The sequence below is a fragment of the Phoca vitulina genome, unplaced genomic scaffold, assembly GCF_004348235.1.
Source record: "Phoca vitulina isolate PV1807 unplaced genomic scaffold, GSC_HSeal_1.0 scaffold23, whole genome shotgun sequence".
Taxonomy (NCBI): domain Eukaryota; kingdom Metazoa; phylum Chordata; class Mammalia; order Carnivora; family Phocidae; genus Phoca; species Phoca vitulina.
Genome location: NW_022589726.1, coordinates 10,492,450 through 10,510,382, shown reverse-complemented (window position 1 = coordinate 10,510,382; position 17,933 = coordinate 10,492,450). Strand labels below are relative to the sequence as shown.

Here is a 17,933-nt window from a genome sequence, read left to right as displayed (position 1 = left end):
CTCAACATGGTGTGAAGATACTAGTAGTTCTAATAAATATCACTAACCTGGGATTTGTCCAATGCTCATATTGCTTACTACATAACCAGTTCCTACATAGAGTATCAAAAGTTGAAGGAAAAACATTACAAGTTGTAATATGGTAATAGAAGAAAGAATCACTGTTGAGTTTGTTAAAAATGGTTTCCTAGGCCCCATCACCAGAATTTCTGATTTGGTAGCGCGCTGGGTGGAGTGGAGCTCCTGAATTAACGGTTCTAGTAAGTTCACAGATGATTCTAATGCTTTTGGTCTTAGGATCACATTTTGAGAAATTTTGTAGGTAATGTTTCTTAATATTTACTGTGTGGACCACCATAGGATGAACAGAATATAAAGATAAATCTTTATGTTGGGCCCAGGAATCTGCATTTTTAGGTGCCGCTTATGAACAAGTAGGCATATGTTTCCTGAAACAGAAGAATGTCCTGGGCCCAGTTTTATCAGAATTGAGACCATATATCCTCAGCTAAAACTAAATTTTTGTGCTACTTGATGGAGAAGAAATGCTAAATATTAAAAAATGTTAAGGGTAAAATACAATTTTGTTTAAAACATGTAGTCCTGTAGTTACAAAAATGCACATACCCTGAAACAACTCAAAATCTGTATTAGAAATCTAAAGCTACCAAAAAAATATTCAAGAGTTTTCTGTCTGGATTTTTCTGCTAGGTACCATGTGATTTGAAATTTACGTCTTTATATTCATGTTATATTTTTAAAATACTCAAGTGCTTAGTTTTTTTCAGAACTTGCATTTCTAATCTAGTTTTTCTGATTTCTTACAACCTCTCAAAACATAGTGTTTTGCAGTAATACCTTAGAAAAGTTTTAACCCGAGGTTTTCTGTTCTGTTAAATTTGACATGTTGGCATCAGGTACATAGTATAATTATTCAGTGGGAGATATATGCCTAGTTAAATCTTGTATTTCTAAAAAAATATTTTAAAGTAGAATAATTGTAAAAGCATAGCGGTTCCTAAAGAGACAAGAAACCTAATCAATAGATTATATCCCTTACTTTCCAGAGTTTGTTGAATGTTAACAATTTATCCCTTAGCCATAGCTTCTGAGACACAACTCTATTAAATTTTGACTAAGTTGTACAATTAATTTTTTTCTGTATGGTTTTATTTAGGTATAGTTATTTCAAAGAATGGCTTTAGATTATTAATATTACAGAAAAAAACCTAAATTCCTCTTGTGGGAGTAAGCACATTCAGACATTTTCATTAATTCAAAAATATTGACAAAAGACATGTGATTAAGTATCTTGTGAATAAAAGTTAAGGGTCATTGATGATTGTGAAAAGGCAGTTTTCATGGGCTAGAAAACATCCAAAGAAGAATCCAAAATTAACTACATAAGGCATGAGAGGCCAAAAATAATCAAATGGAAAACTAAGCTAGTAGTTCTTACTCATACATTGTCTCTCTGCCATCTGTGTTGTTCCGATTAACAAAATACCAAATTGGTGACCAAAACACTAAGTATAAACTTAATCTGGTGCCATATTAGTTTTTTTTGTTATTTGAATATATACCTCCTTTCCTAGGTATTTGTCACCTAAAGATAGGCATCATAATAATGTTAAAAGGAAGTTCCTGTGTGCTATTTACCAAATGAACTGCTTTTTTTCTGGTTATTTTAGCTATCCAAACTCCAAATCCTTTTTAGAAATGCTTGTGCCTACACATAAACACACTCCCCATGACTGTACTTTGAGGTTTCTCATTTTAATACTCATTAAGATCCTGAGTTTATATGCACACTCCTTTGAAATGCTTAAAATGCACATGGATTAAATCAATCTTTCCTTCCACTAGACACTGTACCAACTTTCTGTTGTGGAAAGATAATTTCAATCTAGTTACCCATACCATGTCTCCAAGTTTTGCCAAAAGCATGGTCACAGTTGAGTTCAGTAACTAGTGTTAGATTTGAAATTTAAAAGCTATATCCAGATTTAATTGAAGTTATGAAATTTAGACAGTATATTTTATGCAAAAATGAATATAATTTAAGTTTACGATTCTTATATAGATGCTTGATACGCACAGGTACTCACAAATAATTATTGAATATTTTCTTTCTTTTTTTTCTTTTTGTTCCCTGGTTTGATCCAAAAAGGATTTGAGCAATTTGCAGTAATACACATGAGTCAAGGTTAACTATATGAATAGATACAGAAATCATTCAAATGTAAAATAAATTTCGTCACTGTAAGGTGAAACCAGAGGAGAAGTTAGCTGGCAGGAGCAAGTAAGGGCTTTTGAAGTTATAAAAATTGATCTGCAAATGTATGGACTTGTTTTGGGTCCTGATTCAAATCAACCAACTGGGGAGAAAAGATACTTTTTTTTTTTTAATTTTTTTTATTGTTATATTAATCACCATACATTACATCATTAGTTTTTGATGTAGCGTTCCATGATTCGATGTTTGTGCATAACACCCAGTGCTCCATGCAGAACGTGCCCTCTTTAATACCCATCACCAGGCTAACCCATCCTCCCACCCCCTCCCCTCTAGAACCCTCAGTTTGTTTTTCAGAGTCCATCGTCTCTCATGGTTCATCTCCCCCTCCGATTTCCCCCCCTTCATTCTTCCCCTCCTGCTATCTTCTTCTTTTTTTTTTTTTTCTTAACATATATTGCATTATTTGTTTCAGAGGTACAGGTCTGTGATTCAACAGTCTTGCACAATTCACAGCACTCACCATAGCACATACACTCCCCGGTGTCTATCACCCAACCACCCCATCCCTCCCACCCCCACCACTCCAGCAACCCTCAGTTTGTTTCCTGAGATTAAGAATTCCTCATATCAGTGAGGTCATATGATACATGTCTTTCTCTGATTGACTTATCTCGCTCAGCATAACACCCGCCGGTTCCATCCACGTCACAGCAAATGGCAAGATCTCATTCCTTTTGATGGCTGCATAATATTCCATTGTATATATATATACCACATCTTCTTTATCCATTCATCTGCCGATGGACATCTTGGCTCTTTCCACAGTTTGGCTATTGTGGACATTGCTGCTATAAACATCGGGGTGCATGTACCCCTTTGGATCCCTACATTTGTATCTTTGGGGTAAATACCCAGTAGTGCAATTGCTGGACTGTATGGTAGCTCTATTTTCAACTTTTTGAGGAACCTCCATACTGTTTTCCAGAGTGGTTGCACCAGCTTGCATTCCCACCAACAGTGTAGGAGGGTTTCCCTTTCTCCACATCCCTGCCAACATCTGTCGTTTCCTGACTTGTTAATTTTAGCCATTCTGACTTGTGTGAGGTGGTATCTCATTGAGGTTTTGATTTGGATTTCCCTGATGCCGAGCGATGTTGAGCACTTTTTCCTGTGTCTGTTGGCCATTTGGATGTCTTCTTTGGAAAAAGGTCTGTTCATGTCTTCTGCCCATTTCTTGATTGGATTCTTTGTTCTTTGGGTGTTGAGTTTGATTAAGTTCTTTATAGATTTTGGATACTAGCCCTTTATCTGATATGTCATTTGCAAATATCTTCTCCCATTCTGTCGGTTGTCTTTTGGTTTTGTTGACTGTTTCCTTTGCTGTGCAAAGCTTTTTATCTTGATGAAGTCCCAATAGTTCATTTTTGCTCTTGCTTCCCTTGCCTTTGGCGATATTTCTAGGAAGAAGTTGTTGCGGTGAGGTCGAAGAGATTGCTGCCTGTGTTCTCCTCTAGGATTTTGATGAACCCCTGTCTCACATTTAGGTCTTTCATCCATTTTGAGTCTCTTTTTGTGTGTGGTGTAAGGAAATGGTCCAGTTTCATTCTTCTGCATGTGGCTGTCCAATTTTTCCAACATCTGTTGAAGAGACTGTCTTTTTTCCATGGGACATTCTTTCCTGCTTTGTCAAAGATTAGTTGACCATAGAGTTGAGGGTCCATTTCTGGGCTCTCTGTTCTGTTCCATTGATCTATGTGTCTGTTTTTGTGCCAGTACCATGCTGTCTTGATGATGCCAGCTTTGTAATAGAGCTGGAAGTCCGGAATTGTGATGCCGCCAGCTTTGCTTTTCTTTTTCAACATTCTTCTGGCTATTCGGGGTCTTTTCTGGTTCCATACAAATTTTAGGATTATTTGTTCCATTTCTTTGAAAAAAGTGGATGGTATTTTGAGGGGGATTGCATTGAATGTGTAGATTGCTCTAGGTAGCATTGACATCTTCACCATATTTGTTCTTCCAATCCATGAGCATGGAACATCTTTCCATTTCTTTGTGTCTTCCTCAATTTCTTTCATGAGTATTTTATAGTTTTCGGAGTACAGATTCTTTGCCTCTTTGGTTAGATTTATTCCTAGGTATCTTATGGTTTTGGGTGTAATTGTAAATGGGATCGACTCCTTAATTTCTCTTTCTTCTGTCTTGTTGTTGGTGTATAGGAATGCCACTGATTTCTGTGCATTGATTTTATATCCTGCCACTTTACTGAATTCCTTTATGAGTTCTAGCAGTTTTGGGGTGGAGTCTTTTGGGTTTTTCACATAAAGTATCATATCATCTGCAAAGAGTGAGAGTTTGACTTCTTCTTTGCTGATTTGGATGCCTTTTATTTCTTTTTGTTGTCTGATTGTTGTGGCTAGGACTTCAAATACTATGTTGAATAGCAGTAGTGATAGTGGACATCCCTGCTGCGTTCCTGACCTTAGGGGGAAAGCTCTCAGTTTTTCCCCATTGAGAATGATGTTCGCTGTAGGTTTTTCATAGATGGCTTTTATTGAGGTATGTACCTTCTATCCCTATACTCTGAAGAGTTTTGATCAAGAAAGGATGTTGTCCTTTGTCAAATGCTTTTTTTGCATCTATGGAGAGGATCATATGATTCTTGTTCTTTCTTTTGTTAATGTATTGTATCACGTTGATTGATTTGCGGATGTTGAACCAACCTTGCAGCCCAGGGATAAATCCCACTTGGTCGTGGTGAATAATCCTTTTAATGTACTCTTGGATCCTTTTGGCTAGTATTTTGGTGAGAATTTTTGCATCCATGTTCATTGGGGATATTGGTCTGTACTTCTCCTTTTTGATGGTGTCTTTGTCTGGTTTTGGGATCAAGGTAGTGGTGGCCTCATAAAACGAGTTTGGAAGTTTTCCTTCCATTTCTATTTTTTGGAACAGTTTCAGAAGAATAGGTATTAATTCTTCTTTAAATGTTTGGTAGAATTCCCCTGGGAAGCCATCTGGTCCTGGGCTTTTGTTTGTTGGGAGATTTTTGATAACTGCTTCAATTTCCTTAGTGGTTATAGGTCTGTTCAGGTTTTCTCTTTCTTCCTGGTTCAGTTTTGGTAGTTGATACATCTCTAGGAATGCATCCATTTCTTCCAGGTTATCTAATTTGCTGGCATAGAGTTGCTCATATGTTTTTATAATTGTTTGTATTTCTTTGGTGTTGGTTGTGATCTCTCCTCTTTCATTCATGATTTTGTTGATTTGGGTCATTTCTCTTTTCTTTTTGATAAGTCTGGCCAGAGGTTTATCAATCTTGTTAATTCTTTCAGAGAACCAGCTCCTAGTTTCGTTGATCTGTTCTACTGTTCTTTTGGTTTCTATTTCATTGATTTCTGCTCTGATCTTTATTATTTCTCTTCTCCTGCTGGGTTTAGGCTTTATTTGCTGTTCTTTCTCCAGCTCCTTTAGGTGTAGGGTTAGGTTATGTACTTGAGACCTTTCGTGTTTCTGGAGAAAGGCTTGTATTGCTATATACTGTCCTCTTTAGACTGCCTTTGCTGCATCCCAAAAATTTTGAACAGTTGTGTTTTCATTTTCATTGGTTTCCATGAATTTTTTAAATTCTTCTTTAATTTCCTGGTTGACCCATTCATTCTTTAGTAGGATGCTCTTTAGCCTCCATGTATTTGAGTTCTTCCCGACTTTCCTCTTGTGATTGAGTTCTAGTTTCAAAGCATTGTGGTCTGAAAATAGGCAGGGAATGATCCGAGTCTTTTGGTACCGGTTGAGACCTGATTTATGACCTAGGATGTGATCGATTCTGGAGAATGTTCCATGGGCACTAGAGAAGAATGTGTATTCCGTTGCTTTGGGATGGAATGTTTTGAATATATCTGTGAAGTCCATTTGATCCAGTGTGTCATTTAAAGTCTTTATTTCCTTGTTGATCTTTTGCTTAGATGATCTGTCCATTTCAGTGAGGGGGCTGTTAAAGTCCCCCACTATTATTGTATTGTTGTCAATGTGTTTCTTTGCTTTTGTTATTAATTGCCTTATATAATTGGCTGCTCCCATGTTAGGGGCATAGATATTTACAATTGTTAGATCTTCTTGTTGGATAGACCCTTTAAGTAGGATATAGTGTCCTTCCTCATCTCTTATTACAGTCTTTGGTTTAAAATCTAATCTGTCTGATATAAGGATTGCCGCCCCAGCTTTCTTTTGGTGTCCATTAGCATGGTAAATGGTTTTCCACCCCCTCACTTTCAATCTGGGGGTGTCTTTGGGTCTATAATGAGTCTCTTGCAGACAGCATATCGATGGGTCTTGTTTTTTAATCCAATCTGATAGCCTGTGTCTTTTGATTGGGGCATTTAGCCCATTTACATTCAGGGTAACTATTGAAAGATAGGAATTTAGTGCCATTGTATTGCCTGTAAGGTGACTGTTACTATATATTGTCTGTGTTCCTTTCTGGTCTATGTTGCTTTTAGGCTCTCTCTTTGCTTAGAGGATCCCTTTCAATATTTCTTGTAGGGCTGGTTTCATGTTTGCAAATTCCTTTAGTTTTTGTTTGTCCTGGAAGCTTTTTATCTCTCCTTCTATTTTCAATGACAGCCTAGCTGGATATAGTATTCTTGGCTGCATATTTTTCTCATTTAGTGCTCTGAATATATCCTGCCAGTCCTTTCTGGCCTGCCAGGTCTCTGTGGATAGGTCTTTTGCCAATCTAATGTTTCTACCATTGTAGGTTACGTATCTCTTCTCCTGAGCTGCTTTCAGGATTTTCTCTTTGTCTCTGAGACTCGTAAGTTTTACTATTAGGTGTTGACCTATTTTTATTGATTTTGAGAGGGGTTCTCTGTGCATCCTGGATTTTGAGGCCTGTTTCCTTCCCAAATTAGGGAAGTTCTCTGCTGTAATTTGCTCCAGTATACCTTCTGGCCCTCTCTCTCTTTCTTCTTCTTCTGGGATCCCAATTATTCTAATACTGTTTCGTCTTATGGTATCACTTATCTCTCGAATTCTGCCCTTGTGATCCAGTAGTTGTTTATCTCTCTTTTTCTCAGCTTCTTTATTTTCCATCATTTGGTCTTCTATATCACTGATTCTCTCTTCTGCCTCGTTTATCCTAGCAGTTAGCGCCCCCATTTTTGATTGCACCTCATTAATAGCCTTTTTGATTTCGACTTGGTTAGATTTTAGTTCTTTTATTTCTCCAGAAAGGGTTTCTCTAATAACTTCCATGCTTTTTTCAAGCCCAGCTAGTATCTTTAAAGTGATGATTCTGAACTCTACATCCAACATCGTACTAATGTCCGTATTGACTAGGTCCCTGGCAGTCGGTACTACCTCTTGTTCTTTTTGTTGAGTGATTTTTTCCGTCTTGTCATTTTGTCCAGAGGAGAATAGATTAATGAATGAAGGAACAAAATGCTAACAGGGAACAACGTCCCCAGAAAATATACTCTAAACAAATCAGAAAAGACCTGAAGCAGGGGGAAAATAAAGGGAAAGAAAGAAAAAAGAAAAAGATAAAAACAAACAAAAACAGAACAAAACAAAAAAAACAGAATATGATCAAATATGATCAGGCTGGTGCATAGATCAGTGCACATACTAGATTTTGGGTGTATTTTGGTCTGTTAGAAGAAAGTGCCTCTCAGAATTTTAAAGAAAGAAAAACTTATATATGTACAAAAATAAGGGTTGATATGATGAAGGGATGGAATATGACTGTAAAGATGAAAATTATAAAAAATTTTATAAAAGGAATTGATAAGAAGTTGTTTGAAAAAAGAAAGAAGAGGATTTAAAAAGAAAAAAAGGGGAGAATGTGATCAGGCAGGAGAGTAGAACAAAACCATACACTAGAGATTTAGGGTATATTTTGATCTGTTAGAAGAAACTATCTCAAAATTTTAAAGAGAGAACAACTTATATATATATGCCAAAAATAAGGGTAACTACTATGAAGGTATAGAATATGACTCTAAAAATGAAAAATAAAAATTTTTTCAAAAAAGGGATTGATGTTGGTTGAAAAAGGGAAAAAGAAAAATTAAAAAAGAAAAAGTTAAAGAAAAAATTAACTTTGAAAGACTAAAGAATCATGGTAAAAAAGCCATGGATTCTATGTGCATTATTCCCCTAGCACTGGAGTTCTGCCGTTCTCATTGATCAGTAAACTTGGTCTTGGCTGGCTATTCTCCCTGATCTTCTGGGGGAGGGGCCTGTTGCCATGGTTCCCAAATGTCTTTGCCGGAGGCGAAATTGCCCCGCCCTTGCCCCATCTGGGCTAAGTAATCTGCTCGGGTTTGCTCTCGGGAGCTTTTGTTCCCTGCAAGCTTTCCATGCAGCTTTGGAGGCCGAGAGTGAAAATGGCGGCCTCCCAATCTCCACCCCGGAGGAGCCGAGAACTCGGGGCCCCGCTCCTCAGTGCGTCCCCAGAGAAAAGCAGTCAGTCAGTCCCATCTCCCTGCTCTGGCCGCACTCCGTGCTCACGCGGCCTGTGACCGAGCGTTCCTATCTCTGACACCCGACTCGGTGTGGAGTCTCCAAACCCAGCAGATCCCTGCAGTGCGCTCCCGCGCTGCTCCTCCCAGGGGAGGAAGGGGAGTCTCCCCGGATCTGCCGCTCGTTGGGTCCCTGCTGGAGGAGCAGTGGCCCGACTGTGCCGTGGATCACCGTTTATGGCAACCCCGAGCTGAGAGCCCGCGCCTCGGCTCCGTCTCTGCAGCCGGCTTCCCCGCTCTGATACCTGGGAGCTCTGCCGCACTCAGGCACCCCCGGTCTTCCTGTGACCCCGAGGGTCCTGAGACCAGTGTCCCGCGAGGGTTTCACCCAGCGCTTAGCCACTGGAGCGACGTCCCTCAGCGGAGCCGACTTCTAAAAGTTCCGATTTTGTGCTCCACGGCTCTATCACTTGCCAGAAGTGGCCGACGGAGGCCCCCTCCCCCGCCGTCTATCTTCCCGAATGTCGCCTCGGATTCACTTCTCCGCACGTCCTACCTTCCAGAAAGTGGCTGCTTTTCTGTTCAGAGAGTTATTGCTATTCTTTTCTTCGACCTCCTGTTGAGTTCGTAGTTGTTCAGAATGGTTTGATCCCTATCCAGCTGAATTCCTGAGACTAGACGAAATCCAGGTCTCTTACTCCTCAGCCATCTTTCTCCGCCGAGAAAAGATACTTTTTTTTTTTTTAAAGATTTTATTTATTTATTTGAGAGAGAGAGAGAGAAACAGCATGAGAGGGGGGAGGGTCAGAGGGAGAAGCAGGCTCTCCGCTGAGCTGGGAGCCCGATGTGGGACTCAATCCCAGGACTCTGGGATCATGACCTGAGCTGAAGGCAGTCGCTTAACCAACTGAGCCACCCAGGCGCCCAGAAAAGATACTTTTAAGACAATTGGTGAAAAAAGTGAACATGAACAGAGTATTCAGTTGGATCTGACAGTGGTATCAGAAAGGATCTCTTACCTGTTAGGGATATATAGTGTAATTTTTTGTTTGTTTCAAGTTTTTATTTAAATTCCAGTTATCATAAAGTGTAATATTAGTTTCAGGAGTAGAAATCAGAGATTAATCACTTACATATAACACTGAGTGCTCATCACAACAAGTGTCCTGCTTAATACCCATCACCTATTTAGCCCATCCTGCCGCTCACCTTCTCTCCAGCAACCCTGTTTGTTCTCTATCATTAAGTCTATTTTATGGTTTGCTTCTCTTTTATTTCCCCTATGTTCATCTGTTTGGTTTCTTAAATTCCACATATGAGTGAAATCATATGGTATTTGTCATTCCCTGACTGACTTACTTTACTTAGCATAATACCCTCTAGTTCCATCTATGTCATTGGAAATGACAAGATTTCATTCTTTTTTATGGCTGAGTAATATTCCAGTGTGTGTGTGTGTGTGTGTGTGTGTGTGTGTGTGTGTGTGTAAATACAGGTGAAATAAATGTCTGGGATTTGCTTTAAAATAGTCCAGCAAAAACATGGGGCGGGGGAGGTCAAGGGGATAAAGATAAAACAAAAGTGGCAGGTTGTTAATAATTTTTGAAACCGAGTGTACACTCTGGTACTGGGTACGTGAGGACTTGTGTATGTTTGGAAATTTCTATAATAAGTTGAAAATAAAATGGGTTGCAATTTTGGTACTGGGATTCATAATCGCTGAAGAAAAGTAACTAATTTTATTTTCTTAAAATGGAATGTTTTATGTTATAAATACCACTGATAACAGTCAAAATAAGGAACAAATAAAGTTATGAGAAGCAATTTATATATAAATTCTCTTAAACTCTTTTTCATTTATCTTTAAATACCTAACCTACTGCCTGGCATAGGAGAGGCACACAACAAAGGGCTTGTTGAACTGTAATCTCACCACAGTAAAAGTGTTTAATTTTTAGAGAGATTTAAATTTTTCTTTTTCTCTAAGAATTAATCTGTTAGAAATGGGTAGGTTTAAGGTTGGTCTTGTTTTTCTTAATAAGATAATTCTTGTTTTATAATGTTAGATCTTAAAGCACTGGGTTGTTTTATGCCAGATTTGAAAATACCTATACAAATCTTTAATTGTTTTGCTATGTCAGCATTCAGACTTAACATCTCTGTATTTTGGTTGCTCAATATGGTATTAGGTTTTCATGTAAGTTAATTATTAGTTAATTTATCAAGAATATTCAATTAGTTTATCAAGTTGTATTTTTCTCTTGAAGTAAAAAGTTCAACTTACAGCCTTGAATTGCATGCTTTTAGTTGAAACACTGGAAATAGGACAATTCAAATATTGCATTTGTCCAGCATGAAGTTTGATTTTCTGTCTTCAGGAAATAATATCAGCCACATTGATGTTTTACTGTTTTCTGTCTTGTTTAAGAAATGGATCCCTACCTTACACCTAGCCCAAACTAGCCAAAATCAGTTTAACGCCTGTTAACTGGCTTAGTATCTAGTCTGTGTGTAATATCCTGCGTAATTTTTTTCTCCCCTCTCCTTAAAAAGCCACTAGAGCAGAGTTGCTGAGGAACAGTGTAATTTCCAAATTACATCAAAGAAATAGAGCTAAAGGGCTCAGATTATAATCCACAGACTGACTAGTCAACCCCTAAATTAACTCCACAAATGTTAGCTAGATTGGGCTATGTGTAATCTAGTCAGAAGTTGGAATCAGAATAGATAAGTGATCTGTAACATTCATCCGTAATGTCTGTAACAACACTTAAAAAGTGTTGATATACTTCAGCTTCACCTGTGGACCATATCCATCCTTCTCTTTCGGATCATTATGCTATAAAGGACAATTTCTCTACCAAAGTTACTTATCCCGGGGCGCCTGGGTGGCTCAGATGGTTAAGCGTCTGCCTTCGGCTCAGGTCATGATCTCAGGATCCTGGGATCGAGCCTCACATCGGGCTCCCTGCTTGGCGGGGAGCCTGCTTCTCCCTCTCCCTCTACTGTTCTCCCTGCTTGTGCTCTCTCGCTCTCTCTGTCAAATAAATAAATAAAATCTTTAAAAGAAAAAAAAAAAAAAGTTTCATAGCCTTTCAAAGTTACTTATCCCAGTGCTTCCTAGAACTGCTTTTTCTTTCATTATCTCCTCCCTTCTACATATATATAAATGCCTACCATACTTGCACACATATAGTAGACACTCACTTTAACAGTTCATTCTTTTTCTTTCTTTTCCAGTGTCATCTTCCCCAAATCTGTCCTGTTTTTAAAAACAAAAAAAAAACCATAAACTTCCTCCAAATACCATACTTTGGGTTTTTTTTTTCCTTTGACAGCCAACTTTAAAAAGGCCATACTTACTATTCCTTACCACCCATTCGGGATTTAACAAAGTCTTTTTTTGACCTTTCTTTAATACTTTTTGTTAACTGTCTCCTGAAGAACTTCTCTTAATTTGAATCCATGATTCAAGAACTGTTTACACTTCTCTAGCCAATTCTCTGGCTGGCTGGTGCTCTTCCTTTTTGGGAGTGCCATGTTTGCTTGTGCGGGTTGTGTGCTGCACAGCTCTTGGGCATCTTCCACGTTGTAATCTATGTGAGAGGCCCTCCTTGGTACTGTGCAGTGTACAGCTTCACTGTCTATATGCAACAGCTTTGCTCACAACTTAAATGCATTGATAATTTCAGAGATTTCTATCTGATGACCTCTCCTTTCATACCATAATAGGTTCTCAAAGTCAGTGGATGGACTGTGTGCTAATTCTGTTCCTCAGCTCAAACTGACAGAAATAGGCCATTCTATTTTTCTAGCCCAGAACGCTCTTCTGAATTCCAGATTTTTTCTAAATGTCATGTAGGATTTGCCATTAAGATTCAACTAAAATCTTTTTTATCTTACCTTCTCCCGTTCCCTCAACCTAATATGTATCCATATCCTGTATACCCTATTTCAGGTACCAACTCAGAGCCATCGAGTTCCTCCTTCAGCCTCATTCTTTGTTCACCTAATTAGTTAGCAGTCTTGCAGATGCTACCTCCTAAACCTGAAGTTTTAAAATATGTTGATCTTGGTACCCCTTTACATTCATAAAAATTATTTTTTTAAAGATTTATTTATTTGAGACATGGAGAGAGAAACATTCTTAAAAATTATTAAAGACCCAAAGAACTTTTCTTATGTGGATTAGAAATCAAAAATAAATTTTTAAATATTTATAATAATACTAAAACCATTGTATTTTGACATGAATAATATTTTAATGAAAAATAACCTTCAAAAACAAAAATTGTTTTACATTTTTGAAATTTCTTTACTATCTGACTAAACAGAAGACAGCTAAATTCTCATATGTGCTTCTGCATTCAGTTTGTTGTGATATATTGTTTGGATTGAAGTGCTTAAAGAAAACTCAGTTTCACACAGATACGTAGTTAGAACACAGAGAGGTATTTTCAGGTAATTGATACCACATCAGAACTTGACCAGTGGCGGTTTAATGATGAAAATTTAATTGCAATGTGGAATCTGAAACCACATCAATGAACTTTTAATACTATTATGTTAAAATCTATCATGTGTAACTTGATGCAGTTGGAAAATATTGATTCACTGAGTTATGCTGATATTCCAAATATTGACATATTTCATCATACAATATTTTTTAATCACATTTGTTAAAACATCACCAATCTTATGAGGAAAGTCTTTAAGTAGTGGGAAGCTATCGAGCCTCACAGTGGCAAAGTCAAGTTTTCGAGAATTCTGTTTTTTTGTTTGATCACGTGAATGTTATCATTGGCAACAAATACTTTCAGTGTTTTTCCTTGAAGTTACAGCTCCCTTCATTGATTTCTGAGGCGATGTCTGCCAGACAGCCTTTCATGTGGAAGAGTGCTGCAGTGAGAAGAGGAGCTAGTTCTGCTTGAAATTCGAATAATTACACAAGTCTTCTTCCTCAGGACAATCATCTTACTTCAATATAGAACAGATGTGCTTTATGCACACTTCCCAGTTTGTCACATACTGTTAAAAAGAAGTGTATTTAAGGGTCAAGATTTAATAAAATCAATATTTTTTATCTTTTCAACATGGATATTCTTAAGTGAAACTGTTTTCCACTGCAAGGAGGCAGTGCAGAATACAGTGACTCTAGTATATAATTTGGTGCTGCTGTTTTAACCCATGCTAAGGTGTCAGCATTGTTACCCACCATTGTTTTTGCAATGTCATTGCAAATATCCACCCAGTGAAAAAGGCCAAATAACACTTAAATAACGCCTTTATATTATTATGAAAATGGTTTTGACCTCATAGATGGGTATGTTGAAAGAATCGTGGGGCCCTCTCAGGGTCCATTGACTGTTCTTTGAGAACCACTCCCTAAACATCCAAGACATGTTGCCCTTGCCTACCCTGTCTGTGGTCTTTGCCCCAACCTTTATTAATTTTATTAATCTGGTCTCCTAAATGATCTCTCAGTCTCCTTTCTCTTTCTCAAGAATTACCTTTCTAGAACACAAATCTGATTATGTAGATACCGTTTTAAACTCTTTCAGCCGGGGTGCCTGGGTGGCTCAGTCGTTAAGCGTCTGCCTTCGGCTCAGGTCATGATCACAGGGTCCTGGGGTTGGGCCCGCGTCGGGCTCCCTGCTCAGCGGGAAGCCTGCTACTCCCTCTCCACTCCCCCTGCTTGTGTTCCCTCTCTTGCTGTGTCTCTTGCTGTGTCTCTGTCAAATAAATAAATAAATCTTTTAAAAAAAATAAACTCAGCATGCCCAGCACAATGGAATAAGATCTAATAAATTCCTTTATAGAACATAAAAGCTTCTTTATTATCATGCCTACCTTATTAACTTCTGTTCCTGTCACTACATACTTCTACTCTTTAAGCCGAACTCAATTTATTGATAATTCCCTAAACACGTCATTGTTTCTACAGTCCCATACATTTGCATGTGCTGTTCTTTCCACCTGGAATACCCTCACTTTTAGTTTCCACCTATCCCTCCAACTCTGCACATCATTTTAAATCACCTCATGTTACTACCCACAAAATTTTGTATTTTGTTAGAGTTTTAAAATTTCTATAGGACTTACACTGCTTTATAGTTATTTTGCTTATGTCTTATTTTCTCCCATTAGATTGTGAGCTGTTTGATGTCAGGAACTGTGTCTGTCCTTGTATTCCTAGTACTTACCAAGGGCAAGGCATATAGTAGTCATTTAATAAATGTTTGAGTATTTCAATGAATTTCATAGAAACTTCTAATACTATCCTTGGATAGAGTTGCTAATGAATAGTAAAAAGGCCGCACATGGGCATTCTTAACATGCAGGCAAAAATGCCAGGATACTTCTGTATTTCTATTAATATTTAAAAACTAGTACCTTTTAAAATATTAAGATAACCTTTTAAATGTGTCCTCTACGTTGTTTTATATTAAAACTTGGTTGATTATGTCTTACGTTTTGAACTTAGTACACTAAAATAATATCTTATAAGGTCTCCTATCAGAAAGGCATCTAAATAGAGGTCTTACTTAGTGTAATCTACCTATATACAACCTGTATCAACAAAAAGAAACTCCTTTAAAATAAAAATTTGGGGGTGTCTGGGTGGCTCAGTCAGTTGAGCGTCTGCCTTCGGCTCAGGTCATGATCCCAGGGTCCTGGGATCGAGCCCCACATCGGGCTCCCTGCTCAGTGGGAAGCCTGCTTCTCCCTCCTCCACTCTCCCTGATTGTGTTCCCTCTCTCACTGTGCCTCTCTCTGTCAAATAAATAAAAATCTAAAAAATCTTTTAAAAAAATTTTTTTTACCAATATTTCATAATGTATAAAACTTTCAAAAGTTAAGTAAAAATTTTTATGTGTAAGAAATGTTATTGCCCACCATGTATTCTGCGTAGTGCATTGCAAGTATATAGATATGGTGAAATCTAAATCACCTAAAATTTGTAGACTTCAAGCAGATTTTGTAGATTATACTTTCATGCCCATTGACCATTTATTTCACTGTTCATTAGCACCTGATGAAAGGAAATAAAATAATTTTTTAAAACCAATCACTTTGGGCCTCACTAATTTAGAATTTATGATGAATGAGATACTAGACTGACAGCTTTTTATAGCCCATGGGCTAGATATTGCCTAGTAAATTAAAATTGTTTACAAAATTAAATCTTTAAGAGAGCTGATAAGTATTTTAAAGTAATCATTCCTGTGTAATGAGTTTGTTGATTATAAATCGTGCACATAAAGCATATTGATTGATTAAAAGCCATTAGTAATTGAAATTTCTCCAAAAAGATTCTGAATTAGTGAGGTGAATAATATATGGTCAGATGTATGTCTTTTCAGTTTTTGCAGCGATAATTTGGCCAAAAATTACTTCTCAGGATTATGTTTGAATTCTTTTATGCTATTGTATCCCTATTGCTTTACATTTTAAAGAATTGGTAAATCCGCGGATCTCTGTGTCAGTGTTGTGTATAAGTAGAATGTGATGGTACCTACTGAGATACAAATTGGATTTCCTTTACATGCTTTCTTAAAAAATTGATAATCTAATTCCACTGATTTAAGGAAATTATTGTTTGTAGAACAGTGAAAATGGTTACCTGAACTCAGAAATGGGTGTATTGAGTCTGAAGATTTATAGGAATAATAAATACCAAGTTGTATATTTAATTTGATAAATTTCTTTTGAAAATAGTTCCCTTTTGTACCATTATTTTTTATATGAAAAGATACATAGGAAATAGAAAAACAAGGATATATAGTGATTTTGCTCATGAATCTGTTTTCCAGCATTCATTTACTACATACATTGTCATCTGTTCTTTTCTTTATTTCATAATTAATTTCAAAATTCAGCATTTTTTATCTAATTTAACATTTTCATATTTTTAAAGGTCCCCAGGTGCATCCAATTTTTCAGCTTTACCAAAGATCTCTCCTTCATCTCTATCAAATAATTATAACAACATCAACAACAGAAAGTAAGCACTGAATCTTAAAAACTCTTTGTTTAATTGATCGCCCTATTGTGGTTTCAAAAATCTCTTGTATCTAAAACATAAGATAAAAGTCTTAATGCATTAAAATTGAATTTTCTTTTAAATTACTGATCAGTTCTTCTAGGAGTAACTTTACCAGAAAGAAAGCACAGTTATAAACTTCTTGATTTAATACATATACTACAGTAATCCACTAAAAGAAAAATAAAGTACTTTCAGAATTTTACTTTTTAAACACTATTGAAAATATATACAGAAGTCTATTAGAACTCAGTTTTTTAGTAAGAGTGTAAATTTCAGATGTCATTTGAGAACTAGATATATAATCACCTACAGTCTGTAGTATTTTTTTTTTTTTAGAGTATATATCAGTGATTCTCACCTGGAAAGCATACACAAATTTTTATGTTTATCAAAAAGGCAATCACTTTTTCTTTAAAAAGTTTAGAGAAACAATTCCCTTACCCCATCATGAATCAGAATCTCAGAATTTATAAAAGTTACATGAAAGTGTATGCTGTATTGCCATAAGAAAAAAGTTTAAAAATCACTTGGGCTTCACTATAATGTCTGACATGGGTATATTATCTTGAAGGTACATTACCTTGTCACGGTTTTTTTTTTTTTTTTTTATAGAAAAGGATAAAAAGAAAGCTTTTATTATTTGTGATTAGTCCAGTCAAATTAGGGGAAGAACTTTAATCTAGAGACGATTACCCTTTTAGTATTTCTTGAATAGACACATTGTTGTTTATTTTTTAGGTTAACTGTATGTAGTTAAATATTTGCACTACTTGTCCAGTTCATAAGTGGCATCTGATTTCCCAAAGAGTAAATTTGGACTAAGGCTATTTGTGAAATAATTTTTAAAATAACATCATTAATTGAATTTGTAAGTTTAATTAATTTTCCCTTAAAATTCATTTCTGGGGTGGAGAGAGGGCTTGACAAAATGATTTTTAATGTACATCTAGGTTATAAATATGTAAGAACAGCCAAAATAATTTTGGAAAGGAAAATGAGAAGAATTAATCCTACCAAATATCACAACCTGTTGTAAAGATAATAAGAATTCAAACCGCATAGTAGTGACCCAAGAATACATCTACAGATCAGTGAAATGGAGAAGACAGTCCAGAAACAGCCCTTTATACATAAAATCAGAAAACACTGTAGACTAATGGAGAATGAGCAGATTATCCAGGAACTTTTG

General features: G+C 36.7%; 1 protein-coding gene across 4 annotated transcripts in view; it reads left to right on the top strand.

Annotated features, from left to right (window-relative positions):
- The window catches only part of USP15 (ubiquitin specific peptidase 15), a 128,779-nt gene that overhangs the window by 59,241 nt on the left and 51,605 nt on the right, over positions 1 to 17,933 (top strand). For 3 of the 4 annotated variants that reach the window (XR_004301357.1, XM_032421131.1, XM_032421135.1), the window contains exon 7: positions 16,616 to 16,702. The exons of the other annotated variant lie outside the window; for it this stretch is intronic. Coding sequence is in view for 2 of the 3 variants with exons in the window: in XM_032421131.1 (XP_032277022.1) it covers positions 16,616 to 16,702 (87 nt within the window). In the remaining variant the exon portion in view is untranslated. The remainder of the gene's footprint in view (positions 1 to 16,615; positions 16,703 to 17,933) is intronic. 4 annotated transcript variants of the gene reach the window in all.